Source organism: Salmo salar, chromosome 02 (genome assembly GCF_965601325.2).
Source record: "Salmo salar chromosome 02, fSalSal1, whole genome shotgun sequence".
Lineage (NCBI taxonomy): Eukaryota > Metazoa > Chordata > Actinopteri > Salmoniformes > Salmonidae > Salmo > Salmo salar.
This window is the reverse complement of record NC_138292.1, coordinates 18,020,335-18,042,500: the sequence shown is the minus strand read 5'-3', so window position 1 is coordinate 18,042,500 and position 22,166 is coordinate 18,020,335. Positions and strand designations below refer to the sequence as shown.

Below are 22,166 nucleotides of genomic sequence, written 5' to 3'. Positions count from 1 at the left end.
AGATACAGTGTTCTTTAATTAACCACACTTCTCAACAAAAGAGACACACACTGCCATGGCTGACTGTCCGCAGAGGCTGTATATGTGTGTGTGTGTGTGTGTGTGTGTGAGTGTGTGTGTGTGTGAGTGTGTGTGTGAGTGTGTGTGCGTGCGTAGGCAGGTAAAACAGGGATGAGCTGGGAGTCCACAGCGCTCTGCTTCATCCCAGAACAGCAGTCAGGTTAGAGTTCAGACATTACCAGACAGCTCAGATACACCCTCGGCTTTACAGAAATAAAATAGTCTGTCTCTGTCTGACAGTTTACCTGTCTGCCTACCTGTTTGTCTCTGTCTGTCTGTCTGTCTGTCTGTCTGTCTGTCTGTCTGTCTGTCTGTCTGTCTGTCTGTCTGTCTGTCTGTCTGTCTGTCTGTCTGTCTGTCTGTCTGTCTGTCTGTCTGTCTGTCTGTCTGTCTGTCTGTCTGTCTGTCTGTCTGTCTGTCTGTCTGTCTGCTTACCTACCTACCTACATACCTGTCTGTTCCCCTGTCTGTCTGCCTACGTGTCTGTCTGCCCTGCCTGTTTGTAAATGTTATACTGGAGTACAATTTAAACTAAGGGTAAACTTAGCGTGGGGGTGATTCGAGGACATGCCGAGTCGCACATAAAAAACCTTACTGACTCAATAACAGAAGAGGCATCATACTCAGACATCTTTATATTCAAACAGCGCCTCGGAGAATTACCAGCTCAAATTGCAACGCATTCAGAGAATTTATGTTGTTGATAAAAACGTTTTACGGGAGTTATGAGTTATGTCAAATGTTTGATTTTAAAGACAATATCTTCTAACTTTATGAACTCACCGCCTTAGAAAGATTTTCAACAGTCTAAATTCACCACTTGCCTCATATATTTTACTGTGTATTGTAAAGTAAAAAGGTACAGACCGAGAGTATTTCATCGTTGGCTGTGACATCTCAGAGTGTGTTGAAAGCCTTCCATGGTATATGGCCTTAATAAGATGGGTATCAATAAGAGCCATGCCATTGTGTGACAGAGGGTTAGTCTAAAGAGCCCAGTTAGTAGTTACTGTTCTATAGAGAGGATGAAGGGCTGGGGTTGACCTTGATTTAGCGTCGTTAGGGTATGGAATGGTGGATACGGTGTATGTGTTAAGACAGGGTTAGGACAGGGGGGAGAGGAGAGCAGGAAGATAAGAGGTGATAACAGAGGACAAATACAGACAGATGTCAAAGAGAGACGAAAGAAAAACTGAGGACTACAGCAGGAAAAAGGCTAAAGAGAAAAAGTGTGAGAGAAAGAAAGAAAGAGAGAGAGAGAGAGAGGGAGGCAGAGAGAGAGAGTGAAGGGGAGAGAGATAGAGAGAGAGAGAAAGAGAGCGAGAGAGAGAGCGAGGGAGGGGGAGAGAGAGAGTGAAGGGGAGAGAGCTAGAGAGAGAGAGAGCGAGGGAGGGGGAGAGAGAGAGAGAGAGAGAGAGAGAGAGAGAGAGAGAGAGAGAGGGAGGCAGAGAGAGAGAGAGAGAGAGTGAAGGGGAGAGAGATAGAGAGAGAGAGAGCAAGAGAGAGCGAAGGAGGGGGAGAGAGATAGAGAGAGAGCGAGCGAGGGAGGGGGAGAGAGAGAGAGAGGGAGGCAGAGAGAGAGTGTGAAGGAGAGAGAGAGAGAGAGAGAGAGAGAGAGAGAGAGAGAGAGAGAGAGAGAGAGCAAAGGAGGAGGAGAGAGAGAGTGAAGGGGAGAGAGATAGAGAGAGAGGGAGCGAGCGAGGGAGGGGGAGAGAGAGAGAGAGGGAGGCAGAGAGAGAGAGTGAAGGGGAGAGAGAGAGAGAGAGAGAGAGAGAGAGAGAGAGAGAGCAAGAGAGAGCGAAGGAGGGGAGAGAGATTGAATAGTGACACAGCTAGAACACAATGAGGTCAGGGTGAAGAAGTGTTCCTAATTGAACCAGATAGAAGAGAAGACAGAGAGGTCCTCACAGACCAACCAGAGGAACAGAGACAGAGAGGTCCTCACAGACCAACCAGAGGAACAGAGACAGAGAGGTCCTCACAGACCAACCAGAGGAACAGAGACAGAGAGGTCCTCACAGACCAACCAGAGGAACAGAGACAGAGAGGTCCTCACAGACCAACCAGAGGAACAGAGACAGAGAGGTCCTCACAGACCAACCAGAGGAACAGAGACAGAGAGGTCCTCACAGACCAACCAGAGGAACAGAGACAGAGAGGTCCTCACAGACCAACCAGAGGAACAGAGACAGAGAGGTCCTCACAGACCAACCAGAGGAACAGAGACAGAGAGGTCCTCACAGACCAACCAGAGGACCAGAGACAGAGAGGTCCTCACAGACCAACCAGAGGAACAGAGACAGAGAGGTCCTCACAGACCAACCAGAGGAACAGAGACAGAGAGGTCCTCACAGACCAACCAGAGGAACAGAGACAGAGAGGTCCTCACAGACCAACCAGAGGAACAGAGACAGAGAGGTCCTCACAGACCAACCAGAGGAACAGAGACAGAGAGGTCCTCACAGACCAACCAGAGGAACAGAGAGAGAGAGGTCCTCACAGACCAACCAGAGGAACAGAGACAGAGAGGTCCTCACAGACCAACCAGAGGAACAGAGACAGAGAGGTCCTCACAGACCAACCAGAGGACCAGAGACAGGGAGGTCCTCACAGACCAACCAGAGGACCAGAGACAGAGAGGTCCTCACAGACCAACCAGAGGAACAGAGAGAGGAGTGGAGGCAGAGAGGAGTGGAGGAAGAGAGGAGTGGAGGAAGAGAGGAGTGGAAGCAGAGAGGAGTGGAGGAAGAGAGGAGTGGAGGCAGAGAGGAGTGGAGGCAGAGAGGTGTGGAGGAAGAGAGGAGTGGAGGCAGAGAGGAGTGGAGGAAGAGAGGAGTGGAGGAAGAGAGGAGTGGAGGCAGAGAGGAGTGGAGGAAGAGAGGAGTGGAGGCAGAGAGGAGTGGAGGAAGAGAGGAGTGGAGGAAGAGAGGAGTGGAGTTAGAGAGGAGTGGAGGCAGAGATGAGTGGAGGAAGAGAGGAGTGGAGGAAGAGAGGAGTGGAGGCAGAGAGGTGTGGAGGCAGAGAGGAGTGGAGGAAGGGCGGAGTGGAGGCAGAGAGGAGTGGAGGAAGGGAGGAGTGGAGGCAGAGAGGAGTGGAGGAAGAGAGGAGTGGAGGCAGAGAGGAGTGGAGGAAGAGAGGAGTGGAGAAGGGCGGAGTGGAGGCAGAGAGGAGTGGAGGTAGAGGAGTGGAGGGAGAGAGGAGTGGAGGCAGAGAGGAGTGGAGGTAGAGGAGTGGAGGCAGAGAGGGGTGGAGGCAGAGAGGGGTGACATGTGTCTGGGAAAAGGAGTAATACACACATTGAGGTGATCAGTGAGGTGTGTAGTGGGAAAAGGGGTAATACACACATTGAGGTGATCAGTGAGGTGTGTCTGGGAAAAGGGGTAATACACACATTGAGGTGATCAGTGAGGTGTGTAGTGGGAAAAGGGGTAATACACACATTGAGGTGATCAGTGAGGTGTGTAGTGGGAAAAGGGGTAATACACACATTGAGGTGATCAGTGAGGTGTGTAGTGGGATAGAGAGAGGAGCTGTGACATGGTAAATACCTTCTGGAAAACTGAGAGACTCTAAAGGTTCCGTTCTGCAAGGCTCAGGACAGGTAGTGATGGAGGGGGAACAGTCAGACCAGGGCTTGAACCGGAGACCCTGGGTTACAGGGCAGGCATTCTGCCATAAAGGTCCAGACCTCTTGGCAGAGGGCGTAGTGTGCTCACATACAAGGAGACAACCCAACATAGACCAGGGGCTGATACAGTGGATTGATTCATCAGTGTCAAACCAAACGTGTGGCTTAGTTAGAAATGGACTCTTTGGTTCATTTTCCAAATACAGGTGTCCTATGTATGCACACACACACACATTCATCAACATACACACACAGGCACACACACACACATTCATCAACATACACACACACAGGCACACACACACACATTCATCAACATACACACACACAGGCACACACACACACATTCATCAACATACACACACACAGGCACACGCACACATTCATCAACATACACACACACACACAGGCACACACACACACAAACACACTCATCAGTGTGTACACACACACACACAAACACACACACAAACACACTCATCAGTGTGTACACACACACACACACACAAACACACAAACACACACACAAACACTCATCAGTGTGTACACACACACAACACACACAAACACACAAACACACAAACACACACACAAACACTCATCAGTGTGTACACACACACACACACACAGACACACACACACACACACACACACACACACACACACACACACACACACACACACACACACACACACACACACAAACACAGAAACACACACACAAACACTCATCAGTGTGTACACACACACACACACACACAAACACACAAACACACACACAAACACTCATCAGTGTGTACACACACACACACACACACAAACACACAAACACACACACAAACACTCATCAGTGTGTACACACACACACAGACACACACACAGACACACACACAAACACTCTCTCTTCTTTGTAAATTAATCTGACAGAAACAATGGTTATGGACATGGGACATAAGAGACCAGTAAAACACACACAAATACGCACACATAGTATACACACACAGCGGCGCCGTAGTGAAACGTGAAGAGAGGGGGTCTTACTGTATATTGGAGCTGTTCCAATGCACCGCGTGCCTGTTGGCACACACCTGGTACAAGTTTGCCCAGGTGAGAGTTAGCACACAGAGAGACAACGTTGCAAGATCCATGCTCTCCGAATCTCTCTTTCTCCTCCGTCCTTCCCTCTCTTCTCTCTCTCCTTTTCCTCGCGTTCGGCACCTTCACCCCACGAAATGCGGCATCACGGATTTGGTGGTTTAAAAAAATAAGGGGAAAAAAGACTTCAGCTGAGAGGGTAAAGTACAGTAGTGTACGGAATAAGGTTGTGTTCCTTAGCGCACTGGGGACGTATTGTAAAACTCTAATTCCATTGTGATACGCGAGGTCCCCCTCCCCCCTACCGCGAGCCCGCGTCCCCCAAAATCACAGTCTGAAAACGGGGATTTGTTGCTGCTTCCCTGCCAGACGGGTTCCCTACAAAATAGCTGTTTCTGGTGCTTTCATACCGATGAGATCCTCTCCTAGAGCGGGGAATGAGAGGTGAGAGGTCAGGCTTTCGACCACAGGAGAGCGGTCTCTCTTCTAGATAGAACCCAGGTCCTTAGCTGTCTGCTGGCCGTCCGAAAAGGGGGGTGCAGCGTAGTAGGGGCTGCGCTAATTTGATGAAAACAGCGTTAACAAAAGGAGAGAGACACGGAGTCCATTCACATTAACAGCGTGCATCGCCTACGCACCGTTCTGACTCGGAAATGTTGAGTTTACATTGGAAAATGCGTTAATTCTTCATCTGGCGTAGATCCCTACTTGATGCGCATTTGAAGAATCCGTAATTGATTAAGATTTTTTTTTAATTCTCCCTCTAGCAAAATAGTTTCAAACAACGAGTTTCTTCATTTTATAAGTGTCTGTTCATCCATCCTGCGATACTTACAATCATAAATACTCATCCGTCTCTCGTTCTCGCTCTTTCCCTCTCCTCCTCTCCTCTCTCCTCGCTCGCTCTATTTGGTAGGCAGCGCTCGTTCAGTCACTAACTCCACCCCCAGCAAATGACAAATGCGTGCCTTCAGTGGACTCGCGTCTCATTCCTTCATTTGAAACCAAGTCGTCTTCACATCACTTGTCTATCAGAGATCTGCCAGGAAAGTTTTGTTAAAGCTGTTTATATTCCTCACAAAAAGAAAAACAGTCGCCACTTAAAACCTGACTCAGCTACACTAGATACTATAAAAGTATGTGGACACCATTTCAAATGATTGGATTTGGCTATTTCATCCACACCCGTTGCTGACAGGTGTTTAAAATCGAACACTCAGCCATCTCCATAGACAACCATTGGCAGTAGAATGGCCTTAGTGAAGAGCACCATCATAGGGTGCCACCTTTTCAACAAGTCAGTTTGTAACATTTCTGCCCTGCTAGAGCTTCCAGGTCAACTGTAAGTGCTGTTATTGTGAAGTGGAAACATCTAGGAGCAACAACGGCTCAGCCGCAAAGTGGTAGGCCACACAAGCTCACCAAATGCTGAAGCACTTAGCGAGTAAAATCATTTGTCCTTGGTTGCAACACTCACTACCAACTTCCAAACTGCCTCTGGAAGCAACGTCAGCACAATAACTGTTCGCAGGGAGCGTCATGAAATGGGTTTCCATGGCCGAGCAGCTGCACACAAGCCTAAGATGCACAATGCCAAGCCTCGGCTGGAGTGGTGTAAAGCTCGCTGCCATTGGCCTCTGGAGCAGTAGAAATGTGTTCTCTGGAGTGATGAATCACGCTTCACCATCTGGCAGTCCGACAGACGAATCTGGGTTTGGCAGATGCCAGGAGAACGCTACCTGCCCCAATGCACAGTGCCACCTGTAAAGTTTGGTGGAGGAGGAATAATGGTCTGGGGCTGTTTTTCATGGTTTGGGCTAGGCCCCTTAGTTCCAGTGAAGGGGAATCTTAATGCTACAGCATACAATGACATTCTAGACGATACTGTGCTTCCAACCTTGTGGCAATAGTTTGGGGAAGGCCCTTTCCTGTTACAGTAGCAATGCCCTCGTGCACAAAGTGAGGTCCATACAGAAATCGTTTGTCGAGATCGGTGTGGAAGCAAGTCCCCACAACATTGTTACAACATCTATTGGAATGCTGTTATAGCAGCAAAGGGGGGACCAACTCCATTAATGCCCATGATTTTGGAATGAGATGTTTGACAAGCAGGTGTCCACATACTTTTGGTCATGTAATGTATGTCCCTACAGGACCCCATGCCTATCCTCTCTCTCTCCATCTGTAGACAATTTTTATGTATTATCCTTGTTTTCACCCCTTTACCCCCCTGTACCCCCGCTCACTCGCCCCCCCCCCCCCCCCCCCCCCACATCATACACTCACACACACACTGGGCTGGTTTAAGCTCTCCTGGGCTGAGGGTCCAGACACAGTAAGTCAGTCTAATACAGCATTATTATTATCTACAATCCTCTTGTAACGCGTCACGTTCACACATACACACACAGGGATTAATTTGTTCCTCGCTCCTACTCTGATCCGCAGCATCCAGGCTCGTCTGTATGTGTGAGTTAAGTTAATGTACCTGTAAAACAGACAGAGAACCACTAATGAGAGGATATCCTTCTCTCTCTCTCTCTCTCTCTCTCTCTCTCTCTCTCTCTCCCTCTCCCTCTCACTCTCCCTCTCCCTCTCTCTCCCTGCCTCTACCTCTCTCCCTCTCTCTCTCTCTCTCTGCCTCTCCCTCTCCCTCTCTCTGCCTCTCTCTGCCTCTCTCTGCCTCTCTCTCTGCCTCTCCCTCTCTCTGCCTCTCTCTCTCTCTGCCTCTCTCTCTCTCTCCCTGCCTCTCCCTCTCTCTCTCTCTGCCTCTCCCTCTCCCTCTCTCTGCCTCTCTCTGCCTCTCTCGCTCTCTCTGCCTCTCTCTCTCTCTGCCTCTCTCTCTGCCTCTCTCTTTGCCTCTCTCTCTCTCTGCCTCTCTCTCTCTCTCCCTGCCTCTCCCTCTCTCTCTCTCTGCCTCTCCCTCCCCCTCTCCCTCTCTCTGCCTCTCTCGCTCTCTCTTCCTCTCTCTCTCTCTGCCTCTCTCTCTCTCTGCCTCTCTCTCTCTCTCTCTCTGCCTCTCTCTCTCTCTCTCTGCCTCTCTCTCTGCCTCTCTCTCTGCCTCTCTCAATTCAATTCAAAGGGCTTTATTGGCATGTGAAACATGTTTGCATTGCCAAAGCGAGTGAAATGGATAATAAACAAAAGTGAAATAAACAATAAAAAATTTACAGTAAACATTACACTCACAAAAGTTTATCTTACTCTCAGTTTAGGGCCAAATAGCATTCTAGTGTTCTCTGGGTTTTTTGTTCATTCTTTCCAATGTGTCAAGTAATTATCTTTTTGTTTTCTCATGATTTGGTTGGGTCTAATTGTGTTGCTGTCCTGGGGCTCTGTGGGGTCTGTTTGAGTTTGTGAACAGAGCCCCAGGACCAGCTTGCTTAGGGGACTCTTCTCCAGGTTCATCTCTCTGTAGGTGATGGATTTGTTAACGAAGGTTAGGGAATCGCTTCCTTTTTAGGTGGTTGTAGAATTTAACAGCTCTTTTCTGGATTTTGATCATTAGCGGGTATCGGCCTTATTCTGCTCTGCATACATTATTTGGTGTTTTACGTTGTACACTGAGGATATTTTTTGCTGAATTCTGCATGCAGAGTCTCAATTTGCTGTTTGTCCCATTTTGTGAATTCTTGGTTGGTGAGCGGACCCCAGACCTCACAACCATAAAGGGCAATGGGTTCTATAACTGATTCAAGTATTTTTTGCCAGATCCGAATTGGTATGTCGAATTGTATGTTCCTTTTGATGGCGTAGGAGGCGCTTGCCTAGTCTCTCAGATCGTTCACAGCTTTGTGGAAGTTACCTGTGGTGCTGATGTTTAGGCCGAGGTATGTATAGTTTTTTTTGTGTGCTCTAGGGCAACAGTGTCTAGATGGAATTTGTATTTGTGGTCCTGGCTACTGGACCTTTTTTGGAACACCATTATTTTTGTCTTACTGAGATTTAATGTCAGGGCCCAGGTCTGGCAGAATATGTGCAGAGGATCTAGGTGCTGCTGTAGGCCCTACTTGGTTGGGGATAGAAGCATCAGATCATCAGCAAACAGTAGACATTTGACTTCAGATTCTAGTAGAGTGAGGCCAGGTGCCGCAGACTGTTCTAGTGCCCTCGCCAATTCATTGATATATATGTTGAAGAGGGTGGGGCTTAAGCTGCATCCCTGTCTCACCCAACGGCCCTGTGGGAAGAAATTTGTGTTTTTTTGCCAATTTTAACCACACACACATCTTGTTTGTGTACATATAATGTATGTTTTTCCCCCAACACCACTTTCCATCAATTTGTACAGCAGACCACCTCTCTCTCTCTCTCTCTCTCTCTCTCTCTCTCTCTCTCCCCCTCCTTTTCTTTCTCTCTCTGACATCTCTCTCTGACTCTCTGACATCATACAGACACTGAGTTAGGGTACCCTACACATCAAACATCACCTTACTGTGAGTCATCTTGACAGAGAAAGGGATGGTGAGAGGGAGAGAGATGGAGGTACGAAGGGAGAGAGAGAGAGATGGAAGATGGGAGAAATATTGTTACCGTTTTCCTCTCGTCTGCTGGGAATGAGTTGGTTAAGAAGTCAGAATGATTTATTGGTAGAAAAGGAGGGAAATAGAGAGAAGGAGAAAGAGAGAGATGAGATGTCATTGGGGAATCCCTCTGTCTTTTCTCTTCCTACTTTCTCTTTTATGAGCTGTCCATTCCTCTCTCCCTGTCTCTTCCACCTGCCTCACCCTCCCATCTGTTTCAACCACAAACTTTCACAATAGATATTCTCTCTCTCTCTCTCACACACACACACACACACACACACACACACACACACACACACACCACACACACACACACACACACACACACACACACACGCACACACGCACGCACGCACGCACGCACACACACACACACATAGAACCAACGTTACATTTGAGTCATTTAGCAGACACTCTTATCCAGAACGACTTACAATTAGTGCATTCATCTTAAGGTAGCTAGGTAAGAAGACCAACACCCACAACCTCTCTGTCTCTCTCTCTCTCGCTCCCTCCCTCCCTCTCTCTCCCTCTCTCGCTCTCTCTCTCTCTCTCTCTCTCTCTCTCTCCCTCTCTCTCTCTCTCTCTCTCTCTCGCTCCCTCCCTCCCTCTCTCTCCCTCTCTCTCTCTCTCTCTCTCTCTCTCTCTCTCAGTCTATTTCTGTAGGTCTTTTGTTAGCTCTGTCTCTTGTGATCTACCAGTCGTCTCTTTGTGTCCCTCTGCTTTGTTCTCCATCCTTCTGTTATACAGGCCATGCAGCTTTTAATGAGCACTCATCTCTTCCCATCTCTGTCTCATTCTGTCTGTCACACTCATCTCTTCCCCTCTCTGTCTCATTCTGTCTATCACACTCATCTCTTCCCCTCTCTGTCTCATTCTGTCTGTCACACTCATCTCCTCCCCTCTCTGTCTCATTCTGTCTGTCACACTCATCTCTTCCCCTCTCTGTCTCATTCCGTCTGTCTCATACTGTGTGTCTAATTCTGTCTGTCACACTCATCTCCTCCCCTCTCTGTCTCATTCTGTCTGTCTCATTCTGTCTGTCACACTCATCTCTTCCCCTCTGTCTCATTCTGTCTGTCACACTCATCTTCTCCTCTCTCTGTCTCATTCTGTCTGTCAACCTCATCTCCTCCCCTCTCTGTCTCATTCTGTCTGTCACACTCATCTCTTCCCCTCTCTGTCTACTTCTCTCTGTCTCATTCTGTCTGTCACACTCATCTCCTCCCCTCCTGTCTCATTCTGTCTGTCACACTCATCTCCTCCCCTCTCTGTCTCATTCTGTCTGTCACACTCATCTCTTCCCCTCTCTGTCTCATTCTGTCTGTCACACTCATCTTCTCCCATCTCTGTCTCATTCTGTCTGTCACACTCATCTCTTCCCCTCTCTGTCTCATTCTGTCTGTCACATTCTGTCTGTCACACTCATCTCTTCCACTCTCTGTCTCATTCTGTCTGTCACACTCATCTCTTCCCCTCTCTGTCTCATTCTGTCTGTCACATTATGTCTGTCACACTCATCTCTTCCACTCTCTGTCTCATTCTGTCTGTCTCATTCTGTCTGTCTCATTCTGTCTGTCACACTCATCTCTTCCGCTCTCTCTCTCATTCTGTCTGTCACACTCATCTCTTACCCTCTCTGTCTCATTCTGTCTGTCTCATTCTGTCTTTCTCATTCTGTCTGTCACACTCATCTCTTCCCCTCTCTGTCTCATTCTGTCTGTCACACTCATCTGTTCCCCTCTATGTCTCATTCTGTCTGTCACACTCATCTCTTCCCCTCTCTGTCTCATTCTGTCTGTCTCATTCTGTCTGTCACACTCATCTCTTCCCCTCTCTGTTTCATTCTGTCTGTCTCATTCTGTCTGTCACACTCATCTCCTCCCCTCTCTGTCTCATTCTGTCTGTCACACTCATCTCTTCCCCTCTCTGTCTAATTCTCTCTGTCTCATTCTGTCTGTCACACTCATCTAATCCCCTCTCAGTCTCATTCTGTCTGTCTCATTCTGTCTGTCACACTCATCTCTTCCCCTCTGTCTAATTCTCTCTGTCTCATTCTGTCTGTCACACTCATCTCCTCCCCTCCTGTCTCATTCTGTCTGTCACACTCATCTCCTCCCCTCTCTGTCTCATTCTGTCTGTCACACTCATCTCTTCCCCTCTCTGTCTCATTCTGTCTGTCACACTCATCTTCTCCCATCTCTGTCTCATTCTGTCTGTCACACTCATCTCTTCCCCTCTCTGTCTCATTCTGTCTGTCACATTCTGTCTGTCACACTCATCTCTTCCACTCTCTGTCTCATTCTGTCTGTCACACTCATCTCTTCCCCTCTCTGTCTCATTCTGTCTGTCTCATTCTGTCTGTCACACTCATCTCTTCCGCTCTCTCTCTCATTCTGTCTGTCACACTCATCTCTTACCCTCTCTGTCTCATTCTGTCTGTCTCATTCTGTCTTTCTCATTCTGTCTGTCACACTCATCTCTTCCCCTCTCTGTCTCATTCTGTCTGTCACACTCATCTGTTCCCCTCTATGTCTCATTCTGTCTGTCACACTCATCTCTTCCCCTCTCTGTCTCATTCTGTCTGTCTCATTCTGTCTGTCACACTCATCTCTTCCCCTCTCTGTCTCATTCTGTCTGTCTCATTCTGTCTGTCACACTCATCTCTTCCCCTCTCTGTCTCATTCTGTCTGTCACACTCATCTCTTCCCCTCTCTGTCTCATTCTGTCTGTCACACTAATCTTCTCCCCTCTCTGTCTCATTCTGTCTGTCACACTCATCTCCTCCCCTCTCTGTCTCATTCTGTCTGTTACACTCATCTCTTCCCCTCTCTGTCTAATTCTCTCTGTCTCATTCTGTCTGTCACACTCATCTCCTCCCCTCTCTGTCTCATTCTGTCTGTCACACTCATCTTCTCCCATCTCTGTCTCATTCTGTTTGTCACACTCATCTCTTCCCCTCTCTGTCTCATTCTGTCTGTCACATTCTGTCTGTCACACTCATCTCTTCCCCTCTCTGTCTCATTCTGTCTGTCACACTCATCTCTTCCCCTCTCTGTCTCATTCTGTCTGTCTCATTCTGCCTGTCACACTCATCTCTTCCCCTCTCTGTCTCATTCTGTCTGTCTCATTCTGTCTGTCACACTCATCTCTTCCCCTCTCTGTCTCATTCTGTCTGTCACACTCATCTCTTCCCCTCTCTGTCTCATTCTGTCTGTCTCATTCTGTCTGTCACACTCATCTCTTCCCCTCTCTGTTTCATTATGTCTGTCACACTCATCTCTTCCCCTCTCTGTATCATTCTGTCTGTCTCATTCTGTCTGTCTCATTCTGTCTGTCACACTCATCTCTTCCCGTCTCTGTCTCATTCTGTCTGTCACACTCATCTCTTCCTCTCTCTGTCTCCTTCTCTGTCTCATTCTGTCATTCACACTCATCTCTTCCCCTCTCTGTCTCATTCTGTCTGTCACACTCATCTCTTCCCCTCTCTGTCTCATTCTGTCTGTCTCATGTTGTCTGTCACACTCATCTCTTCCCGTCTCTGTCTCATTCTGTCTGTCTCATCCTGTCTGTCACACTCATCTCTTCCCCTCTCTGTCTCATTCTGTCTGTCTCATTCTGTCTGTCTCATTCTGTCTGTCACACTCATCTCTTCCACTCTCTCTCTCATTCTGTCTGTCACACTCATCTCTTACCCTCTCTGTCTCATTCTGTCTGTCTCATTCTGTCTTTCTCATTCTGTCTGTCACACTCATCTCTTCCCCTCTCTGTCTCATTCTGTCTGTCACACTCATCTGTTCCCCTCTATGTCTCATTCTGTCTGTCACACTCATCTCTTCCCCTCTCTGTCTCATTCTGTCTGTCTCATTCTGTCTGTCACACTCATCTCTTCCCCTCTCTGTCTCATTCTGTCTGTCTCATTCTGTCTGTCACACTCATCTCTTCCCCTCTCTGTCTCATTCTGTCTGTCACACTCATCTCTTCCCCTCTCTGTCTCATTCTGTCTGTCACACTAATCTTCTCCCCTCTCTGTCTCATTCTGTCTGTCACACTCATCTCCTCCCCTCTCTGTCTCATTCTGTCTGTCACACTCATCTCTTCCCCTCTCTGTCTAATTCTCTCTGTCTCATTCTGTCTGTCACACTCATCTCCTCCCCTCTCTGTCTCATTCTGTCTGTCACACTCATCTTCTCCCATCTCTGTCTCATTCTGTCTGTCACACTCATCTCTTCCCCTCTCTGTCTCATTCTGTCTGTCACATTCTGTCTGTCACACTCATCTCTTCCCCTCTCTGTCTCATTCTGTCTGTCACACTCATCTCTTCCCCTCTCTGTCTCATTCTGTCTGTCTCATTCTGCCTGTCACACTCATCTCTTCCCCTCTCTGTCTCATTCTGTCTGTCTCATTCTGTCTGTCACACTCATCTCTTCCCCTCTCTGTCTCATTCTGTCTGTCACACTCATCTCTTCCCCTCTCTGTCTCATTCTGTCTGTCTCATTCTGTCTGTCACACTCATCTCTTCCACTCTCTGTCTCATTCTGTCTGTCACACTCATCTCTTCCTCTCTCTGTCTCCTTCTCTGTCTCATTCTGTCTGTCACACTCATCTCTTCCCCTCTCTGTCTCATTCTGTCTGTCACACTCATCTCTTCCCCTCTCTGTCTCATTCTGTCTGTCTCATTTTGTCTGTCACACTCATCTCTTCCCGTCTCTGTCTCATTCTGTCTGTCTCATCCTGTCTGTCACACTCATCTCTTCCCCTCTCTGTCTCATTCTGTCTGTCTCATTCTGTCTGTCAAACTCATCTCTTCCGCTCTCTCTCTCATTCTGTCTGTCACACTCATGTCTTCCCTTCTCTGTCTCATTCTGTCTGTCTCATTCTGTCTGTCTCATTCTGTCTGCCACAATCATCTCTTCCCCTCTCTGTCTCATTCTGTCTGTCACACTCATCTGTTCACCTCTATGTCTCATTCTGTCTGTCACACTCATGTCTTCCCCTCTCTGTCTCATTCTGTCTGTCTCATTCTGTCTGTCACACTCATCTCTTCCCCTCTCTGTCTCATTCTGTCTGTCACACTCATCTCTTCCCCTCTCTGTCTCATTCTGTCTGTCACACTCATCTCTTCCCCTCTCTGTCTCATTCTGTCTGTCTCATTTTGTCTGTCACACTAATCTCTTCCCGTCTCTGTCTCATTCTTTCTGTCTCATCCTGTCTGTCACACTCATCTCTTCCCCTCTCTGTCTCATTCTGTCTGTCTCATTCTGCCTGTCTCATTCTGTCTGTCACACTCATCTCTTCCGCTCTCTCTCTCATTCTGTCTGCCACACTCATCTCTTCCCCTCTCTGTCTCATTCTGTCTGTCTCATTCTGTCTCTCTCATTCTGTCTGTCACACTCATCTCTTCCCCTCTCTGTCTCATTCTGTCTGTCTCATTCTGTCTGTCTCATTCTGTCTGCCACAATCATCTCTTCCCCTCTCTGTCTCATTCTGTCTGTCACACTCATCTGTTCACCTCTATGTCTCATTCTGTCTGTCACACTCATGTCTTCCCCTCTCTGTCTCATTCTCTCTGTCTCATTCTGTCTGTCACACTCATCTCTTCCCCTCTCTGTCTCATTCTGTCTGTCACACTCATCTCTTCCTTTCTCTGTCTCATTCTGTCTGTCACACTCATCTCTTCCCCTCTCTGTCTCATTCTGTCTGTCTCATTTTGTCTGTCACACTAATCTCTTCCCGTCTCTGTCTCATTCTTTCTGTCTCATCCTGTCTGTCACACTCATCTCTTCCCCTCTCTGTCTCATTCTGTCTGTCACACTCATCTGTTCCCCTCTTTGTCTCATTTGGTCTGTCACACTCATCTCTTCCCCTCTCTGTCTCATTCTGTCTGTCTCATTCTGTCTGTCACACTCATCTCTTCCCCTCTCTGTCTCATTCTGTCTGTCTCATTCTGTCTGTCACACTCATCTCTTCCCCTCTATGTCTCATTCTGTCTGTCACACTCATCTCCTCCCTCTCTGTCTCATTCTGTCTGTCACACTCATCTCTTCCCCTCTCTGTCTCATTCTGTCTGTCTCATTCTATCTGTCTCATTCTGTCGGTCACACTCATCTCTTCCCCTCTCTGTCTCATTCTGTCTGTCACACTCATCTCTTCCCCTCTCTGTCTCATTCTGTCTTTCACACTCATCTCTTCCCCTCTCTGTCTCATTCTGTCATTCACACTCATCTCTTTCCCTCTCTGTCACATTCTGTCTGTCACACTCATCTCTTCCCCTCTCTGTCTCATTCTGTCATTCACACTCATCTCTTCCCCTCTCTATCTCATTCTGTCTGTCTCATTCTGTCTGTCACACTCATCTCTTCCCCTCTCTGTCTCATTCTGTCTGTCACACTCATCTCTTCCCTTCTCTGTCTCATTCTGTCTGTCACACTCATCTCTTCCCCTCTCTGTCTCATTCTGTCATTCACACTCATCTCTTTCCCTCTCTGTCACATTCTGTCTGTCACACTCATCTCTTCCCCTCTCTGTCTCATTCTGTCTGTCTCATTCTGTCTGTCACACTCATCTCTTCCCCTCTCTGTCTCATTCTGTCTGTCACACTGATCTCTTCCCCTCTCTGTCTCATTCTGTCTGTCTCATTTTGTCTGTCACACTCATCTCTTCCCGTCTCTGTCTCATTCTGTCTCTCTCATTCTGTCTGTCACACTCATCTCTTCCCCTCTCTGTCTCATTCTGTCTGTCTCATTCTGTCTGTCTCATTCTGTCTGTCACACTCATCTCTTCCACTCTCTGTCTCATTCTGTCTGTCACACTCATCTGTTCCCCTCTATGTCTCATTCTGTCTGTCACACTCATCTCTTCCCCTCTCTGTCTCATTCTGTCTGTCTCATTCTGTCTGTCTCATTCTGTCTGTCTCATTCTGTCTGTCACACTCATCTCTTCCCCTCTCTGTCTCATTCTGTCTGTCACACTCATCTCTTCCCCTCTCTGTCTCATTCTGTCTGTCTCATTCTGTCTGTCACACTCATCTCTTCCCCTCTCTGTCTCATTCTGTCTGTCTCATTCTGTCTGTCTCACTCTCTCTGTCTCACTTCTCTCTGTCTCATTTTGTCTGTCACACTCATCTCTTCCCGTCTCTGTCTCATTCTGTCTGTCTCATCCTGTCTGTCACACTCATCTCTTCCCCTCTCTGTCTCAATCTGTCTGTCTCATTCTGTCTGTCTCATTCTGTCTGTCACACTCATCTCTTCCGCTCTCTCTCTCATTCTGTCTGTCACACTCATCTCTATACCCTCTCTGTCTCATTCTGTCTGTCTCATTCTGTCTGTCTCATTCTGTCTGTCACACTCATCTCTTCCCCTCTCTGTCTCATTCTGTCTGTCACACTCATCTGTTCCCCTCTATGTCTCATTCTGTCTGTCACACTCATCTCTTCCCCTCTCTGTCTCATTCTGTCTGTCTCATTCTGTCTGTCACACTCATCTCTTCCCCTCTCTGTCTCATTCTGTCTGTCACACTCATCTCTTCCTTTCTCTGTCTCATTCTGTCTGTCACACTCATCTCTTCCCCTCTCTGTCTCATTCTGTCTGTCTCATTTTGTCTGTCACACTCATCTCTTCCCGTCTCTGTCTCATTCTGTCTGTCTCATTCTGTCTGTCACACTCATCTCTTCCCCTCTCTGTCTCATTCTGTCTGTCACACTCATCTCTTCCCCTCTCTGTCTCATTCTGTCTGTCACACTCATCTCTTCCCCTCTCTGTCTCATTCTGTCTGTCTCATTCTGTCTGTCACACTCATCTCTTCCCCTCTCTGTCTCATTCTGTCTGTCTCATTCTGTCTGTCACACTCATCTCTTCCCCTCTCTGTCTCATTCTGTCTGTCACACTCATCTCCTCCCTCTCTGTCTCATTCTTCTGTCACACTCATCTCTTCCCCTCTCTGTCTCATTCTGTCTGTCTCATTCTATCTGTCTCATTCTGTCTGTCACACTCATCTCTTCCCCTCTCTGTCTCATTCTGTCTGTCACACTCATCTCTTCCCCTCTCTGTCTCATTCTGTCTGTCACACTCATCTCTTCCCCTCTCTGTCTCGTTCTGTCTTTCACACTCATCTCTTCCCCTCTCTGTCTCATTCTGTCTGTCACACTCATCTCTTCCCCTCTCTGTCACATTCTGTCTGTCACACTCATCTCTTCCCCTCTCTGTCTCATTCTGTCTGTCACACTCATCTCTTCCCCTCTCTGTCTCATTCTGTCTGTCTCATTCTGTCTGTCACACTCATCTCTTCCCCTCTCTGTCTCATTCTGTCTGTCACACTCATCTCTTCCCCTCTCTGTCTCATTCTGTCTGTCTCATTTTGTCTGTCACACTCATCTCTTCCCGTCTCTGTCTCATTCTGTCTCTCTCATTCTGTCTGTCACACTCATCTCTTCCCCTCTCTGTCTCATTCTGTCTGTCTCATTCTGTCTGTCTCATTCTGTCTGTCACACTCATCTCTTCCCCTCTCTGTCTCATTCTGTCTGTCACACTCATCTGTTCCCCTCTATGTCTCATTCTGTCTGTCACACTCCTTACCCTCTCTGTCTCATTCTGTCTGTCTCATTCTGTCTGTCTCATTCTGTCTGTCACACTCATCTCTTCCCCTCTCTGTCTCATTCTGTCTGTCACACTCATCTCTTCCCCTCTCTGTCTCATTCTGTCTGTCTCATTCTGTCTGTCACACTCATCTCTTCCCCTCTCTGTCTCATTCTGTCTGTCACACTCATCTCTTCCCCTCTCTGTCTCATTCTGTCTGTCTCATTTTGTCTGTCACACTCATCTCTTCCCGTCTCTGTCTCATTCTGTCTCTCTCATTCTGTCTGTCACACTCATCTCTTCCCCTCTCTGTCTCATTCTGTCTGTCTCATTCTGTCTGTCTCATTCTGTCTGTCACACTCATCTCTTCCACTCTCTGTCTCATTCTGTCTGTCACACTCATCTGTTCCCCTCTATGTCTCATTCTGTCTGTCACACTCATCTCTTCCCCTCTCTGTCTCATTCTGTCTGTCTCATTCTGTCTGTCACACTCATCTCTTCCTCTCTCTGTCTCATTCTGTCTGTCTCATTCTGTCTGTCACACTCATCTCTTCCCCTCTCTGTCTCATTCTGTCTGTCACACTCATCTCTTCCCCTCTCTGTCTCATTCTGTCTGTCTCATTCTGTCTGTCACACTCATCTCTTCCCTTCTCTGTCCCATTCTGTCTGTCACACTCATCTCTTCCCCTCTCTGTCTCATTCTGTCTGTCACACTCATCTCTTCCTCTCTCTGTCTCATTCTGTCTGTCTCATTCTGTCTGTCACACTCATCTCTTCCCGTCTCTGTCTCATTCTGTCTGTCTCATCCTGTCTGTCACACTCATCTCTTCCCCTCTCTGTCTCATTCTGTCTGTCTCATTCTGTCTGTCACACTCATCTCTTCCCCTCTCTGTCTCATTCTGTCTGTCTCATTCTGTCTGTCACACTCATCTCTTCCCCTCTCTGTCTCATTCTGTCTGTCACACTCATCTCCTCCCTCTCTGTCTCATTCTGTCTGTCACACTCATCTCTTCCCCTCTCTGTCTCATTCTGTCTGTCTCATTCTATCTGTCTCATTCTGTCGGTCACACTCATCTCTTCCCCTCTCTGTCTCATTCTGTCTGTCACACTCATCTCTTCCCCTCTCTGTCTCATTCTGTCTGTCACACTCATCTCTTCCCCTCTCTGTCTCGTTCTGTCTTTCACACTCATCTCTTCCCCTCTCTGTCTCATTCTGTCATTCACACTCATCTCTTTCCCTCTCTGTCACATTCTGTCTGTCACACTCATCTCTTCCCCTCTCTGTCTCATTCTGTCATTCACACTCATCTCTTCCCCTCTCTGTCTCATTCTGTCTGTCTCATTCTGTCTGTCACACTCATCTCTTCCCCTCTCTGTCTCATTCTGTCTGTCACACTCATCTCTTCCCCTCTCTGTCTCATTCTGTCTGTCACACTCATCTCTTCCCCTCTCTGTCTCATTCTGTCATTCACACTCATCTCTTTCCCTCTCTGTCACATTCTGTCTGTCACACTCATCTCTTCCCCTCTCTGTCTCATTCTGTCTGTCTCATTCTGTCTGTCACACTCATCTCTTCCCCTCTCTGTCTCATTCTGTCTGTCACACTCATCTCTTCCCCTCTCTGTCTCATTCTGTCTGTCTCATTTTGTCTGTCACACTCATCTCTTCCCGTCTCTGTCTCATTCTGTCTCTATCATTCTGTCTGTCACACTCATCTCTTCCCCTCTCTGTCTCATTCTGTCTGTCTCATTCTGTCTGTCTCATTCTGTCTGTCACACTCATCTCTTCCCCTCTCTGTCTCATTCTGTCTGTCACACTCATCTGTTCCCCTCTATGTCTCATTCTGCCTGTCACACTCATCTCTTCCCCTCTCTGTCTCATTCAGTCTGTCTCATTCTGTCTGTCACACTCATCTCTTCCTCTCTCTGTCTCATTCTGTCTGTCTCATTCTGTCTGTCACACTCATCTCTTCCCCTCTCTGTCTCATTCTGTCTGTCACACTCATCTCTTCCCTTCTCTGTCTCATTCTGTCTGTCACACTCATCTCTTCCCCTCTCTGTCTCATTCTGTCTGTCTCATTCTGTCTGTCACACTCATCTCTTCCCTTCTCTGTCCCATTCTGTCTGTCACACTCATCTCTTCCCCTCTCTGTCTCATTCTGTCTGTCACACTCATCTCTTCCTCTCTCTGTCTCCTTCTCTGTCTCATTCTGTCTGTCACACTCATCTCTTCCCCTCTCTGTCTCATTCTGTCTGTCACACTCATCTCTTCCCCTCTCTGTCTCATTCTGTCTGTCTCATTTTGTCTGTCACACTCATCTCTTCCCGTCTCTGTCTCATTCTGTCTGTCTCATCCTGTCTGTCACACTCATCTCTTCCCCTCTCTGTCTCAATCTGTCTGTCTCATTCTGTCTTCTCATTCTGTCTGTCACACTCATCTCTTCCGCTCTCTCTCTCATTCTGTCTGTCACACTCATCTCTTACCCTCTCTGTCTCATTCTGTCTGTCTCATTCTGTCTTTCTCATTCTGTCTGTCACACTCATCTCTTCCCCTCTCTGTCTCATTCTGTCTGTCACACTCATCTGTTCCCCTCTCTGTCTCATTCTGTCTGTCTCATTCTGTCTGTCACACTCATCTCTTCCCCTCTCTGTCTCATTCTGTCTGTCTCATTCTGTCTGTCACACTAATCTTCTCCCCTCTCTGTCTCATTCTGTCTGTCACACTCATCTCCTCCCCTCTCTGTCTCATTCTGTCTGTCACACTCATCTCTTCCCCTCTCTGTCTAATTCTCTCTGTCTCATTCTGTCTGTCACACTCATCTCCTCCCCTCTCTGTCTCATTCCGTCTGTCTCATTCTGTCTGTCTAATTCTGTCTGTCACACTCATCTCCTCCCCTCTCTGTCTCATTCTGTCTGTCTCATTTTGTCTGTCACACTCATCTCTTCCCCTCTGTCTCATTCTGTCTGTCACACTCATCTTCTCCCCTCTCTGTCTCATTCTGTCTGTCACACTCATCTCCTCCCCTCTTTGTCTCATTCTGTCTGTCACACTCATCTCTTCCCCTCTCTGTCTAATTCTCTCTGTCTCATTCTGTCTGTCACACTCAACTCCTCCCCTCCTGTCTCATTCTGTCTGTCACACTCATCTCCTCCACTCTCTGTCTCATTCTATCTGTCACACTCATCTCTTCCCCTCTCTGTCTCATTCTGTCTGTCACACTCATCTCTTCCCCTCTCTGTCTCATTCTGTCTGTCACATTCTGTCTGTCAGACTCATCTCTTCCCCTCTCTGTCTCATTCTGTCTGTCACACTCATCTCTTCCCCTCTCTGCCTCATTCTGTCTGTCTCATTCTGCCTGTCACACTCATCTCTTCCCCTCTCTGTCTCATTCTGTCTGTCACACTCATCTCTTCCCCTCTCTGTCTCATTCTGTCTGTCACACTCATCTGTTCCCCTCTATGTCTCATTCTGTCTGTCACACTCATCTCTTCCCCTCTCTGTCTCATTCTGTCTGTCTCATTCTGTCTGTCACACTCATCTCTTCCTCTCTCTGTCTCATTCTGTCTGTCTCATTCTGTCTGTCACACTCATCTCTTCCCCTCTCTGTCTCATTCTGTCTGTCACACTCATCTCTTCCCTTCTCTGTCTCATTCTGTCTGTCACACTCATCTCTTCCCCTCTCTGTCTCATTCTGTCTGTCTCATTCTGTCTGTCACACTCATCTCTTCCCTTCTCTGTCCCATTCTGTCTGTCACACTCATCTCTTCCCCTCTCTGTCTCATTCTGTCTGTCACACTCATCTCTTCCTCTCTCTGTCTCCTTCTCTGTCTCATTCTGTCTGTCACACTCATCTCTTCCCCTCTCTGTCTCATTCTGTCTGTCTCATTTTGTCTGTCACACTCATCTCTTCCCGTCTCTGTCTCATTCTGTCTGTCTCATCCTGTCTGTCACACTCATCTCTTCCCCTCTCTGTCTCAATCTGTCTGTCTCATTCTGTCTGTCTCATTCTGTCTGTCACACTCATCTCTTCCGCTCTCTCTCTCATTCTGTCTGTCACACTCATCTCTTACCCTCTCTGTCTCATTCTGTCTGTCTCATTCTGTCTTTCTCATTCTGTCTGTCACACTCATCTCTTCCCCTCTCTGTCTCATTCTGTCTGTCACACTCATCTGTTCCCCTCTCTGTCTCATTCTGTCTGTCTCATTCTGTCTGTCACACTCATCTCTTCCCCTCTCTGTCTCATTCTGTCTGTCTCATTCTGTCTGTCACACTAATCTTCTCCCC

General features: G+C 47.7%; 1 protein-coding gene across 1 annotated transcript in view; it reads right to left on the bottom strand.

Moving 5' to 3' along the window:
- Positions 1–5,678, bottom strand: part of LOC106595655 (ephrin-A3) — a 136,200-nt gene extending 130,522 nt beyond the window's left edge. The window contains exon 1 of the mRNA XM_045698809.2: positions 4,730–5,678. Coding sequence (XP_045554765.1) covers positions 4,730–4,836 — 107 coding nt within the window. The 5' untranslated portion in view covers positions 4,837–5,678. The remainder of the gene's footprint in view (positions 1–4,729) is intronic.
- Positions 5,679–22,166: the final 16,488 nt, after the last annotated feature.